The sequence below is a fragment of the Lutjanus erythropterus genome, chromosome 2, assembly GCF_056507025.1.
Source record: "Lutjanus erythropterus isolate fLutEry1 chromosome 2, fLutEry1.hap2, whole genome shotgun sequence".
Classification (NCBI taxonomy): Eukaryota; Metazoa; Chordata; class Actinopteri; order Lutjaniformes; family Lutjanidae; genus Lutjanus; species Lutjanus erythropterus.
Window position 1 is genome coordinate 15,825,327 of NC_139318.1, and position 23,014 is coordinate 15,848,340.

The 23,014-nt window shown below is 37.3% G+C and overlaps 1 protein-coding gene across 2 annotated transcripts in view; it reads right to left on the reverse strand.

The window, feature by feature from the left end:
* The window catches only part of slc2a9l2 (solute carrier family 2 member 9, like 2), a 145,607-nt gene that overhangs the window by 87,994 nt on the left and 34,599 nt on the right, over positions 1–23,014 (reverse strand). For both annotated transcript variants that reach the window (XM_084729580.1, XM_084729572.1), the window contains exons 6-7: positions 21,836–21,981; positions 5,896–6,028 (exon numbers count right to left, since the gene is read on the reverse strand). In XM_084729580.1, coding sequence (XP_084585706.1) covers positions 5,896–6,028; positions 21,836–21,981 — 279 coding nt within the window. The remainder of the gene's footprint in view (positions 1–5,895; positions 6,029–21,835; positions 21,982–23,014) is intronic.

Genomic DNA, 23,014 nt, shown 5'->3' on the forward strand with positions numbered 1-23,014 from the left:
ATGACACGACACAAGACGAGACGGGGTGCAAGAGAACATGCTGTTCCTGTCTGACACTGTATGATGATAATAGGACACTACAGGACCACCCCTCAAGATCTGGGTGTGCTGACAACAACTCCCCAACCACAGCGCTGTAACACAAGCCAACAACACAGATCTGCAGCACTGCTCAGACTCATGCCAGCAAAATGTTGGCTGGCAGTGGTGGGGAGGATGTGAGGGGGGGTTTGGGCAGGGTGCCCTTTCACCAACCACTCATCTCTTCCTCGAGGAGCTCGTCACACAGCCAGTCATTGTCACTAGTTTCCCGATGCCTGGAAACACATTTTCAGCCTTATATTGACTCAATACAATTAGTTTTGGGGGATACATAGATTGATAACTCAGCATATTTTTTAAATTGTTCTCAGAACACTTTTGTTATGGTTGTTAACTTAAAGGGTGACTGATTTATAGAGGTCTGCTTACTTACTTACGTTTTCTTTGTGTCGGTTAAAAGAGAAAAAGAAACACATTTCCTGAATTCAAATTTGTTGAATAGACTCAAGGTTGGAATTATTTATTTGGTGAGAGGTGCTATAAACAAAGACAGATGGCAAAATGAGAAAGTGAGCTAAAAATAAAAGTGCTCCATCAAGAGAAGAACAAGCATTGTCCTTGAATTCTAAACAGAAAAGTTTGCAAATTAAGTTCTCTGCACAAAGTTAGAATTAGTTTTCAAAGAGACACTATTACAGGTATTTATCATAAAAAGCATTAAGAAAAAGTAATGCACAAAACAGATTCTCAATAGACATACCAATTATTGTATGTTCCTAAATGTATATCTTGCTAGGACTTCAAATACCTGCAGTAGGCTTCTTACTTTATTTGTAGACAATTATTGACAATAACACATTCTGTCATTTTTATCTCATATTTCAAAGTGCCTTTTTTTGAAAAAAAGAAATGCTGTGAGACATCACTTGGTTGGCCAATCACAGTACAGCAGAGCGGGACTAGTGCAAGTCTTGAGAGAGTTTCACAAGTCCCTGGTTCCCTTCTAGACATGATCACAACAATAACTGTTGCTCATCACCATCAGTGACTCATGGAGTCAATGGAAAGTTTGAAATCATGATTCTGACTGTTGCTCATGTAAAGAGTTGATCCGTGTTACCTGTGTCAAATATTCCAGGGTTTTGAAAACATTCTTCTTCTTTTTTTTTTAATTAAAAATATATATCTGGTGGGAGCTTGTAACTGGTTAGGACCGTCAAAAGCTGTTTTATTTGTTTGGAAGAAATAGCAAATGAATTCCTGAGTTTTGTGAGGTCACAGTGACACTGACCTTTAACCTTGAAGATCTAACGTGGTAATCCTTGAGTCAAACTGGACATTTGCGTCAGGTTTAAGAAATTCTATCATGGCATTCTTCAGATACCACATTCACAGGAATGTGACGGGTGGACGCAGGACTGTTTTCAATCTAAACACCGACAATATGTTTCTACTCCTACACAATAAATGTAAAACTAGCTTTCGTCTAATTTCCTACTTCCCACTATACAGGCATCTCCCGCAAGCAGTTCTTGATCAAAACAGTTTTTCCTCATTAATTCTGTTTGATATATGCTCAGCTAAGCTATGCTCCCTATTCTATAAAGGACACCTGTGGTGAAAGAATCATGAATTATTCTTGATGTGTTATTATGTTTATGTCAGATATTGTTAATAGGTTGTACTTTGGAGAGATGGCACCAAGATATCATAATGTCTTGCATGCTGTACATGTTCAGTGGTGGCAACTTCATGAACTATATCTAAATGTCAAGAAATCAAATGATAAATGCTTCTCCTTTTTGTTAATATTCTTTCATCATTGGCAAGGAAGCCTATTTCACATCTAATCTGTACTTTGGTTGCATTTGTAGCACATCAGACGTAAGGCAACCAAGCCATGAAATTTTACATTTAAATAAAATTCATTGTTGGATTTTATTAATCAACATTTAAAGTACTGATTAATCAAGTCCTCTGAACTCTTGCACAAGTTCACAGGCAACAAACAGGATGAGCCACTTTACAAAGAGAGTATCCATCTATAATGTATGGACACAGACATCAAAGAGCTCAAATCACCCCAGAGATAAAACTGATCAAAGTCATATCTGACGTCACAGTTTTCTACATGCATCGTTAACACATGCAGTTTGAGCTAAGCCTCTACCCCATGCTGTTTCTTCATGTGCCACAACATTTTAACATTTAACACGCTCATACTGTGGTTACTCCCCTGAAGTTTGAAAATGTTGGTCAGGCGGGAGGAGAGTGGAAAGCACATACCCACAGTATGTTTAATGCACGGCGAAGATTGTGGTGATGGCATTTAATTTATGGGTAAGGTATTGTTGACAACGAACAGATTTACATTTGCTTTGCTTAATGGAAGATCTTTCAGGTGATTGCAGTTTTTCTCAATCGTTTTGTCTTAACTGTCTTAAAACTGTAAGGGTCAGCAAACAGGCTGATGCAACCAAAATGAAAAGTTGTGTATTTAGCTGTTTTTTTCACCATGACAGTCAGTCCTGCAAATGTTTCTTCTATACAAATCTCTTCTCTGTTGACACTGATTGCTTCTTATACTGTGCAGGAATAACAGTTTTATCTGTCTGAATGCTGAGGTATATAGCTCTGAGCTTTAGATTTCAACAGCAGGTAAAAGTTTACTGGTAGAGGTCAATAATATACAATACTGGAGTACACAGAAAAGGGATATGCACATTTGTATGTATACGGTAAATTTAAATGTGTTACATACAGGGGTGTAGTGGTAACTGCAGAGGTGGATAAACTATAGTGTATATAATTCTCATTCTCCAAGAATTGAGCCAAAGTGAAAGAGAAAACCTGTAATAAAAGGAGGTGGTGATTTGATAACATTTCTAAATACTGAAATATTAAAGAAGCTTTAACAGCAAATTTAAGGTAAAGTGTGTTCCAAAACCAAAGCCTGGGTCATGAGTAAATTGCTTTGGCTAAATGAAATTAAACAAAAATTAAAACATCTGTATCACATTAAAAGAGTTGGAGCCATAAACTAAATTAAATAGGTTGAATCCATATTTAATATACGATGTATGGTTAAAGTGAGTTGTTTTCCTTTCGCTCTCTCCCAACCCTTAAAGGTCAGGCAGTCTGCAGGTACACTGCAGCTAAACAAGTACAAGACAAGTACAACGATATACTTTGACAATGACAGTGATGAGGAGTCCTTCACTGTAAGTTTATCAGCTGTTTATAACTGTCACTTGTCTGCGAGTGTAAAGTCTGTTTATCCTGAAAACAAAAGCCCACTGCTCTGAAAATAAACATCTACTCCTTCTAAATGATTATTAATGATTTCTTGCAACTCATAAATAGACATATACTTTTTTGGTGATCATCCAACACAAATTTTAACTCTAAATGAAGAAAACAAACAAAAACAGCAGACAAAAAGGAGAACAGCGCAGCCATAGTGGAGTCGTCAAAAAAAGCCAATAGCTTCAATTTAGCATGTTTCCTCAATCTCTGAGGATATATTCATTCATATTAATTATAGTCATTTTATGACTTAGTACAGTAAATAAATAATAAATAATAAATAAATAAATTACAAAACCAAAGCCTGGGTCATGAGTAAATTGCTTTGGTTAAATGAAAATACACAAAACACACAAAATGAAAACATCTGTATCACATTAATATGTGGTGTGACATGTTCATCACTTAATTTTTTTTTCATTGATGCATTTTTAAGTAAAATGATCATTGTCACATTATTCTGTTAAACAGTAAAATATTCTCATTGGTCATTTCATCAAAATAAGTGTCAGGGTTTAAATAAAGCCCCATCTGGATAGGATAAACATTAAAAGGGGAGATGGGAAAGGAAATATTCACTGTGTTCTTCTGTAAATTAACTCCTCTCTCCAGTTAAATTTTTAGCCACTGGGAAATTACCGGATAAAGTTTATAATAAACATGGATATTCCACAGTGTGCAAGACAAAAGCTTCCCCAGAGCTGAAAGAGAGGCGGAGAGGGAGAGACAAAATGCAAAGACACTGCATGAGGTGAATATCATTCAGTGTGACTAACATCTCCAGAGGATATCAATATCTCTGATCATCACAGATATTCTTTTAAGTCCATGAATTCACTTAGAAGTCTTTGGAAAAATGAATCGCCTGAGAATCATCTTTTTTCAGTTCCAAATTGATCAGGTGATACAGTAGTCGACTGAACAGCCAAGGATCATTAACTGACAATTTTATATGTTTTTAACGGTGCCATTTGCCAAAATGATGATGACTGATGGTTTTTTTTTGGTTTTTTTGTCATACTCGTTCCCAAACCAGTGTTAAATGTTGTTTTTAGTATTTTTGTCAGATTAGCAAAAACATTTTTGACTCCATTTTCACAAAAGGCACATTTCACATTGAGCCGATAAAAAAGCAGGACAAAGAGCCCTTTCTGCAGAAAAGACTCAGAGATTGGCGTAATTATTACTGGGGTGGAGACTGAAATATTACGTGCGTGCTCTGGACTAGACTGAAATCAATGATCAGTTCAGACAATGTTAAAATGAAACCCTTATAACCAAGAGACAGAGTATGTCCAGCCTGAACGAAGCTTAAGAGTAACTTTAGAAAACTTTCAAAAGAAAATAAATTGCATTATTTTTCCGTATTTTACTAATTTTTACAATTGCTTTACATTTGAAAGGTAATGTGGCTGTATTGTGTGTAAAGGTGGCCCTATTTTTAAGAATTTTTTAGAAAGAAATGCAAGTCAGTTTTGCTCTATGAATGAAAGGACAGTTTCCAAGTCTGCCTTAAAACAATGCCCAGTATAAATTATATTATAAATTATTATAATAAGATGATATACACATGCCACAGCCTCATCTCAAACTTAACTCATTTTGGACCAGTATCTTTCATATCTTCCTACACTAAGACATTTTGAAAAGACATCACTTTTACTCCTACATGTGCCTTATTTAAAATTATCCCTGAAACTCACTCCCTTAAAGGCAAAGCTCCCTGACTGCAGGATATCTCATTCTTCTCTTCAGACAGAAGCAAGCATTTCCAACACGTCATAAGATGGATTTAAGATATTGTGCATTTTTTTGAAACTTGAGAGAATCAGATATGCTCTTAAAGGCTCCTTGAAAATACTTAGGAAGATTTGGATCTAATTTTTAGAATACTATGAGAATTTACAAGTATCATTAAATAAGGATGATTAGAATAGTGAGGCAGCAAAGACCCCCCATATATATTTCTTTATTGTTACTATCCCTCTTTATCTATCTTCATTCTTGCCCCCTCCCCAGTCTCTTTTTCCTTTTTATTTATTTTCTTCTCTCCCTTGTGCTGGCACTTCTTCATCAATCCTTGATCACTGCACATTATGTATTCTTTCTGTAATCCTTGGTTGGACAAACACTTCAATGGACAATCATCCTTTTGAAGATCTGGACTTAGGAGGACAAGTGGGGGTGATTAGGTGGGCTGGGGTGGTTTGAGTGGAAGGGAGGGATGGGTTCTTTGCATAATTGTAATCATTTGAAAAATGCAGCTGTTCTATGCTTTCCAAAATAAGCTGCAACAAATGTATGGTGGGTTTAATAGAAAATCATCAGAAATTGTTAAACAAAGAAGAAAAAATTTGTAATAATAATGCAGTGTGTAGCAGAAATATTTTTGTGCGTGGGCACAATTATTGCTATGTCCACAAAGTTTCTCTTCAAAGATAGCAAGCACAAATATATCGGAGACATAGTGTGGCAGCCTGTACACATTCTGCACATGTACCTGAGTGAGAGGGATGGCACCTGTGTTTCAGTGTGTGTCTGCAGTACCTCTCTCTGCTCCTGCTTCATCTCTCCTCTCCATCAGCAGGTAGCGAGGACTCTCGGGGAGGAAGGGCAGCACACACAGCTGCAGCACTGCCGGGAAGGCCAGGAAGGAAAACAGGTAGTTCCACCTGGACTCCTGCAGTCAAAACATCAACAAAGGTTTCAGACATGGACGAGATGCGCCAAAGTGTACAAAGAATTGGAACAACATAACAGATGTATCTTGCATCTGTTCTATAACACTCCGCTGAATACTGTAAGTGGATGCACATCATTGTCTCATTAAGAATTTGTGTGAGCAGTGATGATGATCATCTAAATGAAACATAGTTACTGTGCAGACATAAAGCTAATGTTACCATTAAATAAGCAATAACTGTGTTATGCTAAGTATGCAAATTGAGAATTTGTAAAATGTCAAACAATTTTAAGGAATGTATGAATAAAAATACATTGAATACACAGAAGATTTTTTTAATTGTTGTGGTTTCAGTTTCCCCAAAAACACAACCCCCAAAAAAGACTAAATCATAATTCTTGTTAGGTAACTCTTTTCTACTATGGTAGCTATGGCGCATGGTACATCAGATATTTTTTATGTGGGATGCTTCATATGAAAGTGGCTCCTCCCTCTTGTTTTGGAACTGACTTTGGTCAGGCCTGTTCCTGCCTTAACGGATGTGATAAATTGAGTTGGCTGTTCTCCTAGTCAGTAAACATATATGAGATTCAAACATCTTCAGAATTAGGAAACTGTCTTTTGTTTATGTATCACAAACATGTCATGGATATATACTGCATGGATGCGGAGAAGATAAACGATCAAACACAGCGAGTGTGTTCCAGGGATGCTGTTGGTCATCTCGGTGTCTCAGTTCCATCACACAGTGATTTCTTCACAAAATGCCTCAGAGGCTAAATATTTATCAAAGCCTGATAGATTAATGGTTGCTGGTATTAAACATGCTTTGTTTTGTTTTTTCAATAGAGTGCTTTAACAATAACAAAGAGCACTGAGTCATTCAGGATAAATAATCATTCAAAAGTATTCTTTGAATGCAAAAAGAAATCTGAGAGTGTTAAATGGTCCCTTTGAGCTTATTATCGGCACTAAGAGGAGTGTGACGACCAGCCTGTGTTGATGAAGGCTGAGGTCACTGTACAGGGTGCATCACACATCACAAAGGATGTCTGACCTATGAACTGCAACAACACACTGACACAGTGTGTGTGCGCACCTCATACAAAAAGATGATGTCATGCACAGATCCATCTATCTGGCAGATCTATGTTTCATGAGGATATTCGTAGTTATGCAGCAAATGTGGAAATGAAGTGCCCTTTGGAGAGAAAATGTCAGCTCGCAACTCGCAAGACGTCTGTTGGGGATTCAGCTACCTAACCTTTACTAAGTGAAAAAAACTTTGTCAGACCGTGAACTTTTTTTAATGACTCTGATGTATTTCAGCCCAAGCTGTAAATTAACTGCACCTTCACAAGTAATACAGTCTGTAGCACTTGTCAACCAAAATGTAAGCTGTAGCTGTAAACACTGATGTCACCTTATACAGTTGATATGATAAACATGTTAGGAAACTGTTGCTCATTTACAAATCCAGCTGTCATGGAGCAACATTATTTATTTGGTTTTGGAAAATGTAAGCTCAACATGAACTCTCATTTTTGGTCACCACCAACTCCTAAGGGAAATATCTGGCTCTTTAACTGCTAAATGCTCCACTATGTTCACCAGCTAGTTACAAATTCTGCTGGTGAGAATGAACCAAGGCATTAATGTTGCAGGCCATAAAATCTAATAAATAAGGTAAAGGCAAACTGGGTCATTTTAAAAATACTGAATGGTGCAGCTATTAGATTACCAAGATTACCAAGACGTGTATTAAAAATTTATTTTACCTTCCTAGGTAAAATACGCATGCAATTAAAAGATCTGTTTCAGTCTGTTTCAGACACACTTTGTACTTTTGGCTATATACTGTCCATATCTGCACTGTGTACATACAGTACATAACCATGCAGACATTTGGAATCATCTGTTATATTGATGTTTTTCTTTTCTTCAATTACACCTACTCTTACATAGATAAAACTTTATAATGCAGACAAAATGTATTATTTGAAATTGTTTTGGCCCCAAAGAAGAACAATAAACTTCCATTTAGTCGATGTCCCCATATTGTTGCATGACAGTGGAAAACACCATAGTTACTAGTCATTGATTTGTTACTTTAAACAGGGTTGATGTGATTTAGTTCTAATTTAGTTCAACCACAACTATAGCAAACCAATCCAGGCTGACTTTTTTCTCTTTTGTTTCTGTATTATAAAACAGACAAAATACTGTAGCTAGAGAATATTATAGATCCCAGACAAAACTGACATAAGGACAGGACTCAGAAAAAAGTTCCAGTTACAAATTCATCTGCTACTTTAGCACCACAGACAGCATCATGGATTTATCAATAGGCAGAACACTTAGGTTATGATATTTCAGAGCCATGGTCGGGGCCACGGATTCTAACTTGCACAAAACTCAGTCAGATGAAGGATCAATGAGTCAGGCACACTAACATATATGACTAAACAAACTCTCTGCCCCTGAACTCTGTCTGCTACGAGGGGATGAAGAGGGGGTATTAACAAGAGGGGTGTATTTTGGTCATTTTGCCAACAACGGGGATGGCATCCCTGCCTTACTCCCCCTTAAGGGACCTATTGGTTGTAACCATTGTTTACACTAAATACTCTTAAATTTTGAATTTGTTTCCAGTCCAAGAAACACTACACTACACTTTACCTGACCCAATTTAAATCTACACATTTTGATGATAAGTTTCTAGTGACTGGTACTTTCTTATGTTCCTATTTATCTTGTTCAGAGGTCTCTGTCTGGTTAAACCACAATACTGTGTTTTGTTCTCCTTGCTTTTTTTGCAGCCTTCATATTTAAAATAACTAAATAATAATAAATAATAATAATACTAAATAATAATAAAATAATTTGTAAAGACTGCTAATTTTCAGCTACCTAAAAGCACGAAAAACGATTAAAAAATATAGAGTTGTTCTCTCAACCATCTGAATGCCGACTAATGAATCAAGGTTTTGTGGCATGTGATTCAAAACTTTTGAATGGTAGTGTTTACTGTACTAGTATAGTATTTACAGAATAATTGAGCATCATAAATCGTAAGGAATATACTCCCATAATCTGGAGACAGTACAGTTTTATGTTAACCTACATCTCCATGTCTATTACAGATTTCTAAAAAATATATTTTCCCATGACAATATTGCATCAGTTTCTATCTTAGGTTTAATTGTAAGCAGTAAAATGTTTCAGTTGGTTTGCTCACTAATGAACGTGTGCTGAACGAGTATCTTGAAAAGAGGCTTCTAGATACTTTCAAAAGGAAAATACATTACATCCACATTTTATTTAACAAACTTATTAATGAGAAGAGAAAGGAAGTGGAGGAACATAGATTGAGTGAGCAAATCATTGCCTTGTCATTTTGTGCAGCACTGTTCAAGTTTTGAGTCTAATTATCCTTCCCAGTTAGGCCATTTAGCGACATTTCTTGAGAAACCAAAAAGTGGAGGAAGCATGTCTTTTTTGCTTCTGACTGATAAAAACAGGCTAATCTAGGCTGGTAAAACTCCAATTCTTCTCTATGATCTTCTGTGCACTAAATCCTGGATGAGCTGTGTAAATGTAAAGCCTGCTGAGCAAACTAGAATTGCTGAGCTCTGTGTCTTCTTATCTCAGCTGGAGATGAGAGTGGGCAATTTAAATCGTGTTCTACACGCATTGATTTCTGGGGTCTGTACTATATACATCTTATAAGAAATCATTCATTTTACCTGTATATAATTTTCTGGTATGCTTTAATACAGGCCACTGATGTTGACTCTATGTGCAAATTAATCATTTATCTAACAGGCATGTTATGCATATACCAAAAAAAGAAAAACTTAAATGCTTGATTAGAGAAGTTTATATGTAGGTATAAAGTATATGGATAACATTGACAGAAGGTGGAGTGTAACAATCCAACAATCACATACGACGCCTACAGTGATAATCATACACTTTGGCAATTAGGGGGTATGCATAGAAAACCATATTTGACTTGGCAATTGCAAGGCAAATCAAGAACGATAATTTGTAGGTACAAAACGAGGTCATGGTAAGTGCAACTTGTGAAGCACACACGTACTTCTGTGTATCACGCAAACACACACACACTAAATGCATGCCTTATGGTGTCTACCAATAGTGGTTTTTAACCTGGACAAGCTTGATGAGCCAGGCTGTGTCTCCCTTCTGGGCCCTGATCCCATCATCTCTAGTGATAAAGTAAATCACAGCTCACAACTCCTTGCTACGCTATGGAGTGGACCTGGAGTGATACTCATTTACAGTAAACTAAAAAGACAAATTGTTTTGTGTTGTATTCCAAGAGCTCTGCAGTTTTGCCTCTCATTTATCTCCTCTTAGAATGCAGAGGCTGCAGGGTGCACATTGTAATTCTGCGATTATACAAAAGCATGAAACACATCTTTGTCTTATTGAACTGAGAGGAACTAAACGGACGAGGATGCGCATTTCATGAAGCCTCGGCTGCTGTTGCAGGAGGACCACCACCAAGCCAGTGAGTGGAAATTTCATGGTGGCCAGGGCTGCTGTGCCGCTTCAGTTTTACCTTATGCCCCTCAAAGAATTATACGCCCTGCAGCCACAGGTCACTTCAGTGTTTAGCAAGTTGACACTTAAAAAGAGCTAGTCCAGAGTTCAGCTCACAGAGATTAAAATGAACTAGTTCACACCCATTGGTCACAATTTTGAATTTTGAACTAAGTTCACGGTTCCAAAAATGAACTAGATCACATTCCTTTCTTTCAGGGGGGTTTAAATCTAACTTTAAATAGAACCTCCTCCTACCAGGAACCGGCAGTCTTTACAATGATGTCATACTAAGTGGTGTATGATACTTATGGTTTAATTTGAAGTCCAAGCTGGGAACTTGAAATTCTGGCTTTCCAGTGCAAATGGACGCCCCATAATGCATGAGAACTACAGGGAGATGAAAAGAACAATGAGACAGAGGAGAAGAGCGCGGATCTATCAGCCTGTTTCTCACTGTAACATAACCTCCAGACTACAGTGTAGTTCATACAGGCTGTATGATCAACCAAGTTTTTATACCACAATGACATTCCTGTCTATATTCACATGCTCCGTCTGTCTCTCTCTGCTGCAATCACCCTTTTTTATAAATCAGCTGACAATGTGAGCACCATTATCTCTCTCAGGAGTGAACAAGGGCTGCACAATTAATCACAATAGAACTGCAATACAGCCAGGTGTGATACTCATACCACAGATCCAGAGCCGAATCACACTTTTTGGAAAGAGGAAAAATGTATGAGAAAACATTATAATGAGGTACTATAGTGTCATATACAGGCTAAATTAACCTGCCCATTTAATTTAATACCAAAAACATGAATATTGTGCATCATTTAGTATGACGTCTTTATATAGACTAATCTCTCTGCACCCCAGTGTCCCTGTACTTAGCATTAACAAATCAGGAAAAAAGTTAAAAAAAATAAAATAATTCCTTACCCTGGAGTTAAATTCATTGTTTCTGTGAGAATAAAATTTGGTGGCCTTGCTGCCCTGGTATTTGGCCTCAAAAATTGCTAAAACCAAAGGCCAAATGGCCTTGCCCCTAAAGTGATGACATTACAGACCTGGTCAGCAGATAACTTCTTTCAAATAGGAGATGGACATGTCAGGTGGCCCACAGCTGCGATATATCTAATTATACAAGCTGATATTATCTGTTTTTTTTGGACAGTCTTAATTACTTTTTATTTTTCTAGTTACGTCTCAGTAGGCTGCAAATTACCTGCAAGATGAACATTTCTCTGGGTTTATTGTATGTCTGTAAATATGATCAAAACAGCATCCCTTCCACATTAAACTCTCACAAAATGAAGAGCTTGTTGGTAAAAACCTCACATCACCAGACTAAATCTTTATAATACTATATCGGTGGAGATCTGCCAGGATCAGAAAAAGCCCATCATCCTGCTGCCTGTAGCTGTTTGTAATGAATGTCACCTCCTCTGGCAGCCTTTTCCTGATGCTCTGTCAGAAAAGCAAATTGACAGTTGTCCCTTGCAGGGGTCTGCTGTCCTATTCTTAAAATATTAAAGCAGTGCTCTTTATAGCTTGGAAAACAGGTATTTTCCTGGGATTCACACCTTGCAGGCAGGGTTAATATGGAGTATTAATTTATTTAAAGTGACTGTAATCAATATTTTAATAATAATACTAAAACTTGAAATGACAAAGTGAAAACAATATGGTTCACTCTCACCACCATAATAGTTTTGTTTTTGGCCACAGCAGACGTTTTCAGCAAAATATCTCCAGGCAAGGCGAGTTTATTTATATATTTATATTGTAAAAGTCCACTGAACACTACCAGCTCAGCACCAAACAGTTAGCAACTAGCTGGTGAAATAGTGAAACATTTAGCAGCTAAAAATCCAGATGTTTTTTCAGGAGATGCAGTGTTTCCCTGAGGGGGACGGCTTTGAGGTGGTCTCTCACAAGCACATGACAGTGGACTTGTCTGTAAACAGCATGATCTGTCACTCTGTAGTGTTCCCCACTTGCAACTTGTTAAAGCTGCCCCTATGAGGCCAAAAAAAAGTCACAACTATGCCTTTAATGTTGTGTGATAGTACAAAATTTTTTTTACCAGAAATTCAAAGTCCAAAGTCTCCAGATGTTGCAAACATCATAAGTATTACATATAGAGTTTCTCTACAATTGAAGAGAAAATTCACAGCTTTTTATGTCGATGTCCAGTCAGAATTGATAGTAAATGTAGTCAGTTGAAGCAATAAATTCCTCAGTGTTTGCCATTTTGACTGGGAAAGTTGAGTTTTCCGCCTGCAAAATATGCAGTTCTTCCTGCATCTAGTGATGTCACAGTGATTGTCATTGGATGTAGAAAGAACAACAAGCTATTTCAACTTGGATTTCTAGTCTTCAATTCTGGGTAGCAAGGGCTGTGCTAGTATTTTTGTCACCAAACGCTATGTTTGGATAACAAATTAATATCTTTACGTTAGGGTGGTTCACAGGAGCATGGGCCTCAGAAGCTCACACGAAATGCACCCTGGTACATGTAGGCAACTGCTCAGCAAGCAGCAGAATTCAGCTTTCTTGGTCAATATAGCACATACTGAGGAATGTATTTCTTCAATTGACTATATTTACCATCAACACTGACTGGACATCCACACAAAAGGTTGAAGAATTTTCCCTTTAATAGTCATTTTGCAAAAATCCTATGCTCAACTACTCTTGTTGCGTTGGCTGTTGTACAAAATCTACAAAATACTGTGTACTGTTAAACTTTAAGCTGAATGCATACACATACAGAGTATCTCAAGGCAAACATCAAATCCATTTAGAATTCCTCTTAAACCCAGTGTGACAAACATTTAAAATGAATTACATTACAGCGACAGTCCTCACATATAAGAATCCATCGATTTTTTGTCCATTCACACAACTCCCTGAAGCCAAAGGCAGGTGTGATGGAGGATACAGAATATAGATGAGGGCCTATTAAGGCCACTGAATCTAACCTGACTGGTGTAAGCTGCATTTGAAACCTGCTGACGATTCTCAGGAGAGTTCAGTGACAGACCAGCTAAAAGCCTGTTCCTGCTGTAATGCTGGAATAAACATGTGTCCATACTAGGAGAAGGTCAGTTGCAAAGTATGAAGGGGAGAGTAATTATCATTTGTCAAAGCTTATTACCATTTTGCACCCCACAACAAGTGACATCTTAGACCAGCTCCCATTAACAGTGAGAGGAAAGCCTGTTTGAGTCTCATAACAAATGCCAGCAAAGACCACGGTGGCATTATCATCATATGTCACATATGTCTATGATGGTCGTGTCAAATGACAAGGAGATGGGTTGTCCTGAAGGTTGTCACAGAGGCGATCTGAATACATAACAGTGGCTGCATGAAGACACACAACTCCATATGATATTTATAAAGGTGGTCTGCGGGTCGAAATGATGGAAGAGACAAACCAATACTTATAAATTAAAAATGAGTACCTGTGTCCTCGAAGCATGGACACTATGCCCATGTGTAAATGTCAGTGCAAAGTGACAGTGGAGGAAAATAGGGAGGAAAACTTGGTCAAATCCTCTGGAAATAAAACCAAGAACGAGGGGGATTCACAGCTCAAGGAATACATCAGTTTCAAAACAAACAGTATCGATTTTGTTTCTTTAATTTCCTTGAAAGTGAAAGTACACATTGATGTAAGGAAGAATAAATTTGGTTTGAAAAAAATGTTACTTTTTTTTTTTTTTTTTTAAATCGGTCAAATATCAAAGACAAGTGCCTTAAAAGGTATCTGTCAGTTTTAATGCAAAGCAAGAAATGGCATTGAAATGCATGTTTTTTTTATTCCCACTGAATCAGTTACAAAGGACAATCATGGAAAAGAAATGGAGACACTAACAGAAAACAGTAATCACAAAACTCAAGCCTTCATGTGTTGTAGGCATGAGCCTAAAGAAATTACTTAAAAAGGAGCATCATCAAAATTCACCGGCTTAAAAATAAAGTTAAAATAAAGTTTGAAGCTCTTCAATCATCACTTGTTGGACTGAAAGCAAATGAATTTTGGAGATGTGCTGAAATGCATGTGTTTACCACAGTATTGCACAAGTGTCTAAGCCTCAAACAAAACAGCATGTGGATGCAGTCTAGATGTTTGTGGCTTTGAAGTATGTTATCATATGCAAACAATTACACAGACAAATACAGATGCTGTGCAGTCCCACGCTGTCTTGCCGCAGCATGTTTGCAGAAACAGCTGTTGCTGTGGTTAAATGTACCATCATGCTTTTATAAATCCTATTAACATAATTCACCAATACACAGTCAAGAGGAACGCTACAGAGATATTCTATTCTCTTAAACTCAATAGCTTTTTATTAGTATTATTAATTATCAGTATTATTCTACTGTCGGCCATTTTTAAAACAAAACGCCTCTCAGGAGCAAAAGAAGCAATTTTCCTGTCTGAGCAAATTTGAAGCCAGTGTGCACCACCAATAATCTCAGCTGATTTTAATGACCTCTTGTTGTGATGTTGAGAAGGTTACCTGGTAGTTAGGAATGTTTTGCATTGTTGAAGGTCCAGTGTGTAAGATTTACAGGGATTTACTGGCAGAATAATGAATATAATATTCATAAGTATATTATCAGTGTATAATCAGAAAAAGGGAAAATAATTCACTCTGCGTCCCTGTTCCTTACAGTTTTTAATCTGCCCTGGCCTACTGTGTGCACTGAAAGTGAGGGATGTGCATCATAGACAGCCCAATTCCAGCAAGTGCCAGAGATTGCTAGACTGACTGACTGACTGATGGACATATGTCAGGAGGCAGATATCTATTTTCATTTCATTTCATTTCATAATGAAAAAGTCTAAGCCTTCAGGTGCACAGGGAAGACATTTCAATCAATCAGAAAAAGTGCTTCATACAATAAAATACCTCACAACACACATCCAAAGCAATGAGTTTGTAATTAAAAAAAAAAACACTTAAATAACAACATTCATTCATTAGTGTTCATTCATCAGTTTATCTCAGGGCTTACACACAGAGACAGACAATCATTCACGCTCACATTCACAACTATGGACAATTTATAGTTATCAATTAACCTATTATGCTGCATGTCTCTGGACAGTGGGAGGAAGCCCGAGTACCCGGAGAGAACCCACACAGGAGAACATGCAAACTCCACACAGAAAGGCCCTGCCCCAGCCACAAACAACAACAACAACAACAACAACAGCACTCATTAAAAACAGGAAACGTGAGGACACACGCCAGAGGTAAAATCAATCCAAATAGTATATAATAAGTAATAAAAGGTTAAGAGCACAAAATAAAATACTAAAAGAGAGTTGAAATTACTAAAACCAAAAATAAAGTGGTAAAGTGTTTAAAGGAAAATCGATACAGAATATAAAAAACAAATACATTTTTAATAAAAATGACTATACAACTAGTAAAACAGACAATTTATAGACAAAAAATAAACAAGTAAAGTTCAATTAAGAGCAAGATTGAAGGATCTGAATGAAAAGCCAGAGGAGCTATTTGGTAACTGTTCCTTCCTAGAACATAAGGTACTGTGCTGAAATTTTGTTGATCATTTCTGGGAAATTTTATGATTTACACAAACTCTAGGGACCTGTGTAAGCTGACTTGCCACTTAGAGTTATGTTGTAAGTTATCTCCGTAGTACAGTCACTTTTATGAATTACAACTTCATAATTACTTACATTTTAACCAGATTAAGTTCAAACTTACACACAGCTGGTAAAACAGACAATTGATTATCAGAATAGTTGGTAAATAACTTACAAGTCGATGAAGAGTTAACTTGTACTGTAACTGTTTATTGTATTGTATGAGTACTCACTGGTTGCTGTTAATTTTAACAATAATTAAATTATGCTCACTCAAAAGCAGAGAAGCAATCAACTTTTCACCAAAATACAGCTCTAATAAAGGACAACTGTTTTTCACTACGAAGTGTTGAATGGATCAGTATTACATACTTCTGACCTAACCCTAAAAGAACAGCATGTAAGGTCACCTTTGAATACACATCCATTACAGTCACATTTACACATGTAATAGAGCACAAGCTCACTTTCTGAACAGACACAACTCCATGTTTTAAATGTGAGCAAACAGTTCAGAGTCATTAAGTCATTAAGCTTTTAATATTGTGCCAAAAGTGAGCAGTGAGCTAAAAACAACAGAATGTGCCAGGAGTAGACTGCTTTATCATCACTGGCTCTCTATTCACATTACACATGTGAGTTTGGCTTTTGAAGCATGTATGCTGTAGGCTAATATCTCTTTTCAGCCCTAAAAGATAAACTAAAAAAATTTAGCACATGAGGAATCAAGTGTAGTGATGAAGACTGGATCCCCGACATCACGGATGTACTGAGACAAAACTTCAGACCTGCACGTTTGTCCAGACCAGCCTGCACATCTGTTCAACATTGCCTTTTTTTTGTCAGGAATGAAATTAAATACCACATGCTGCTATAAACAATATTTATAACTAGTACTTGGCTACTGCAATAGCAAGAGGAACAAGAGCAGTACAGTACCAGTACACTTATGCTTACTACAATTAAAACTGGATGTAATTGTAGCCTCACCTACAAACCAAGCAGCAGCAGCCTCCGGGTTTGAAAAATGAAGCCAGCACAGCAGTGCCAAAAACTGCAGTTCCTCTGATGATTCCTACATTAAAATGCCGAACTTTACAGCAGAAATAAACACGATTACAGCCTGGTACAAAAAAAAAAAAACACTTTGGGTCTCTATATCTTATTTACCAACAACTGTTCAACTGTAACTGTACAACTGTATGTGGGTCAATTTTTATATGATTCACCCATTTAGATTTTATTAAGGCCTAAATTTATACGCAAATAATGAATGCTCACTTTAAATGACAGGTGGATACCAGCTGATAGGTAGCTGCTTCATTTGACCACCTCAGCTCCACCCAAGCTCCACCTCTTTGGCTATTTTTGGATTAGCTGAGTCACAAATCTCTAGGTGTCACGTCACAGATGTTCTGTCCACTATTTATTATACTGTCTATGCAACAACTGGTAGTACAATGATGCAGACAGAATCCAGTATGAAATGACAGTTCAGTTTTTTTACACAACTGCATGAATGACGTTATTCTTACCGCATCAGCTGGTTCATGATCATTCATGATCTGTGACATCATGCTTGGTTCTTGTTGAGGTTAACACAAAACAAATGACTCTTTTATATTTAGCTGCCTCTACTTCTAACACTTGGGCTTTTTACTCTGTTATTTTCTTCTTCTTTTATTGGATTTCCAGCGGACTGGATGCCTTGCAGCACATTACAGCCTCTAACAAGTCAGGATTATATTGCACTTCAGAGCGATTCTATTTCCATGAGTATAATCCTGTCGCAGTGATAAATTCAAGGACTGCTTTCACAGTCTGTGACTGCATCTCTGTGGGATTAAGCATGCTCTTCAGTGTGACCATCTTTGTGCTCACATGTGATAAAGCAGCATATAGCCTCTCTCCTTCTTCCATGCAGTCTTTGAGTAGGTGTTTCACAGTTTGTTGTTTTCTGCAGGTTTCACACAGTCCATTCACATGTTTGCCTATCTTTGCCAAGTCCTATAACAGCCCACTTTATTCCAGTCTCAGTCTAGTCGTAACAATGGTGTGTCTTCTCTCTCTCCCTAAATAACTTTCTGACACACAGCTGTTGTGTTTCTCTTGGTAATGGATTTGTACTCATAATTCTCAGAGAGTACTCTGACATCTATGTCTCCCTTTAGTGCCTTTTTAGCTCCCATATTAGCTGCCTCATTCCCTTCCACCCCAATATTGACTGACACCTAAAGAAACCACATGAAACCACCAGCCTGATCGGTCTTATACAACAGAATCAGTTTTGGCATCTTGGACCAATGTACAGTACATAAACTGGGAGATACTGTTTCCAGGTGTCCTTTAACTTTTCCGTTACAGTGTTCTCATAATAAGTAATATCACATGTTCTCATGTTTTCTGAGACACTGAATTCTATTCCTAGAGTGGCTAAAATCCAAACTGGGATAACTGGGCAATGAATTATAGGGGCGACCGCTACTTCTCCCAGTTCCACATTTTTCATCTCTTTACTTGTCTTGATGAAGGAAAAACCTTTCTTCTTTTTGCTCCGCCCCACTTTCAAGCATTTTCAAGAACTTATTTTGCTGATTGCTCCCCTTGATGTCTCCTTAGTTTAATTACAGTATGTACTGCATTGCCAGTTTTGATCACTAAATTCCCAGTGGAGGCCCCATAATCTATTCTCAGTGATTTTGCTTGTATTACATCCAACGTTTTGAGAACTGATCTGGCTGCTGTTCCATAACATAAACACCCATAATATCATCTTGATCTTATCATTGCTCTGAAAATCATTAATTGTGTATCCTGGCCAGCACCCCATGTACTCCCGAGAGGAACCACATCACATTTATTACTTATTTCACACCCATTCACATAACTTCAGGCAGATGGTAGACAGAAAAGCGTATATCACTTTAGTTGAAAAGAACAGATGGTAACATTAGGCGAAGCTGACAGAGAATATCAGCAATGGTGATGATAGTTGTTGCATTGCAGTATTTTAACTTTTTACCATCCTTTGCAATGGAATTTACAACTGGATGTTACGCAGCTCCCTCACATAAGGAGACAACTACTACTACTACATAACTACTGCTAAAAAGTACAATAATAGACATGAAATCATTTTAATATACTTTATTCCAGTCTTAATAAATAATACAACCAATCACCATAGCAACATATGATCATGCATATTTTTGTTTTGCTGTACTGCCATTCTGTGGAACAATTTGCTTTTCCCATGCTGTCCAGAAGGTTTTGTCCATCTGCTGTCTGCCTAAATTCATGTGAATGCAGCATAAGTCACAACGCTGTCTATATTTTTTTTCCATGTAACTGATTCATCAAAGTGCACTCCCAAGAATTTAACTTCTTTTAGCCTCTCGATTGCCTGTCCGTACTTACATAAACCCTGACATTCAGCTTTCTGCCAAATATGGCATAGTTCAGCAATAATGTCTACATCTTTTCAAAACTGCTCCATCACCCACATTTCTTTTAACTCAAGTTCAGACACATGCTGCTTCTCTTAACTTTTTCTTATATCTTCCTTGCCAATGTTTGTTCCACTGTGAACAGACTAATTTTCAGTTTTACTTTCACCAAATCACTTGTGAAAATTAACCCTCTCTTCCTCTCATACTGGCATTTTCCTTTTCCATAAAACTCCTGACGTGCAGTGAACTGCAGCACATATTGCTCCAGTTTATGTCTCCACCTTTAGTCCTCACAGTATTTTGTCTTTTTTTCAGTCAACTTAATCATTTTCCTACCCTGAGCTCTCACTCCTTCATATTCTATTGCATTGCTCTCTGCTGACCACTTCCTCATGCTCTGTAAGAATGGTTCCTATCTCTGACTGCTTTATTGCATGCTTTATTCCACCATGGTACACTAATTTTTCTTTTATGGTTTTTCTTTAGAGGGATGCATTCATATGCACTGCACAAGGCCACTGTATATATGCTTTCCTATTTAATTTCAAGGGTGTTATCACCTACTTCCAGTCTGTGTGGCTGAAATCAACATATCTTGGTCTTTTTGCTCTTTAGTTAACAAGGTTTCCCCAAATCTCCATGTTTCACATGATGTCCCCTTCTCCAACCCTTGCCAACCCATTAGATGCTAAAGCTAAATTTATGCATGAAAGTGCACCTCTTCTCATTTCAAATCTGGTGAAATCTAATTGGTCTGCAATCATTCAAACATACTAAGCCCCTATCCATAAAGTCCTCCACAGTGCTCCCATTATCTTTTTATTCCGCTGCTCAAAAACTGTGACGTTCTCTTACATTTCCTCAAGGGTAAACAAGGTGTGATTGAGATTTCCTGCTAGTGTCTTACTGAAACAAGGAAAAGATAGAAAAATCCACTGCTGTGCAGGGTAAAACATGAGTTACTCAAATGGCTGAAGAAGACAGGCAGATATAAAGAATCATAGCTCCCAAAAGAGGAGCTTCTGCCAGCTGTTCAAAGAAGACAAAATAGAGACAGACCTGTATTTTCTCACAGAGTTCACAAAACTCCAGCCAGTCAGGACTAAATATTTCCAAAAATCTAAACACAAACCAACCACATAAACAACATTAGCAAAATACTGATCCTGTTGGGAGAGCACAGAGAGATCTGCAATCTAACAGCAGAATACATCTTAACCTGCCACACACTGGGAAGCAGTGACTAAAATACCACTAGTTATGATGGACAAGTCAAGTAACAAAGTAGTGAGTATTAATACGTCCAGAAAGACTGCATGCAATAGTCGTGCTTCTACCTTCATCTCCTTCTCTCAGTCAAACACACGCACACAGCAGCACAACCAGTGTGCTCTGTCAGCTCAGCTGATCAGTGCTTAAAACATAACAAACAGGTAAAAAGATTACATCTTGAGACTGTGGACTGAGTGTAAAAAGCAGCAGACTTAATGTCTGAGCAGAAATCACTTTTGCATTACTTTCCAGACATGGCAAGATGACATGACAGTGATTTGTGGCAGGTTCAGTAAATCTTCACCTCAGTCATTTGTCCTGGAAGCTCAGGAGAGTTTTTATTTCAGGAGGAAAAGAAAAACAACAATGGCTGAATTTTATTCTTGGTTTTGTTTTTTTCCATGGTATCAAATTAGACTCATGGAAATTCACTAGTATTGGTATCAACAACTAAATTTCTGGTATTGTGACATCACTTTTATCATCATATCGTTGCTGATTTCCATCAGGTTCATTCAGTTTTCTGTTTCTGCTACGCAATTTAATGTTACTGTAATATGACATTTTATTGTTTATAATGTTTTATTTTGTACAATGTACTTTGGCAATACCATATTTTATTATGGTCATGCCAGTAAAGCTGTAAGTTGATAAGCTGTTTATAACTGTCAGCTGTCTCTCAGTGTAAAGCTACGTCGTATATATATATATATATATATATTATTTTTTTTTTTTTTTTTTTTCTGACTCCAGTAATAAAAAAAAATTGCACTCAGCACAAATCTAAATTTCAGCCTTCAAAATGTCCTATTAAAAACCTATGTATAGAGGTAACATCACAAATACTACAGTCTACAATCTCTTAACAACACTGACCTGGCCCAGCAGCTCGCGCAGCCCCAGCACTTGTCCTGTGAACACTCCTAAGCAGATCAGGATGGAGTTGAACTGACCAATGGAGCCTCTGATATGTCTTGGCGTGATCTCTCCCAGGTACATGGGAAGAACGCTGAGCGCTATACCTGTCAGAATTAAACAACAGCATATCTTACTATGGAAAGGACAAAAAACAGATTCATGTTTAACGTCATACTTAACCGACCTAAACACTCCAAATTATAGAGGAAATGCACTGACACTTTAGTTTTACACAATGCCACCTTTTTACAGAGGGCCTGAGAGGCAAGTAAAGAAAAAAGGAATCTGGTGATCCATTTTCTAAGACTGATCTAAACTGTTTTCTCTCCTGTTATAACTTAAAAACAGGTGGGAAAAATGTCCAGGATAATCTGTTTAAGGTCCTTAAATTATTTTCTTGTCAAACAGTCTTGAATGGATAATTTAAAATTAAAACTCACCTGGAATAAAACACGATTTTAGTCCTATTAAGAACATAGAGTAGTGGTGTACTTCAGCCTCTTGTGGCCAAAGTGAGTATTACAACAACAAACACCCAACTTTCTTTCACCTGGCATATTTTTTTTTACACCTGTTTCACCAATGAAGAACAAAATTAAAGAATTTAGAAAGATAATCTTGCTAAAACCCTTTTCTCACCTGTTTGTAAAGCATTCAACATGCGGCAACATTTAAGGACCACTGAACTGTTCTGAATTGTGTGGCAGTCATTCGACCACATAGATGACTGGTGCATTAGAAACAGTCAACAGTGATGAAACAGTTTTTTTGCTCAAATTAATTTCAATGGTTTAGAAATTGTCACATCAAAGGTCACATCAATGTTAAGGCCTCTGACTTACTTGAGGATGTAGGAGTGAAAGTTAAGTGTTAATCAGACTAAATGCTAATCAAAATAAGTCCACTTGCACACAGTTTCTACCAGCTGCTGGTTTTAGTAAAGGTACTACCTGACATTTTTTTTATAAGTACAATTTGATCTCCCTAAAGTTTAGGTCTGCAGGTAACATAACCCGCAATGACTCTTTCGCTCTCTTTCTCCATGACTGAAGACGTGAATTCAGAGGGGAAAGTCAGACCTGTAATCAAAGTCTTGTTGCTTACAGATCATCAGTGCATTCAGGCTTGTCAAGTAAA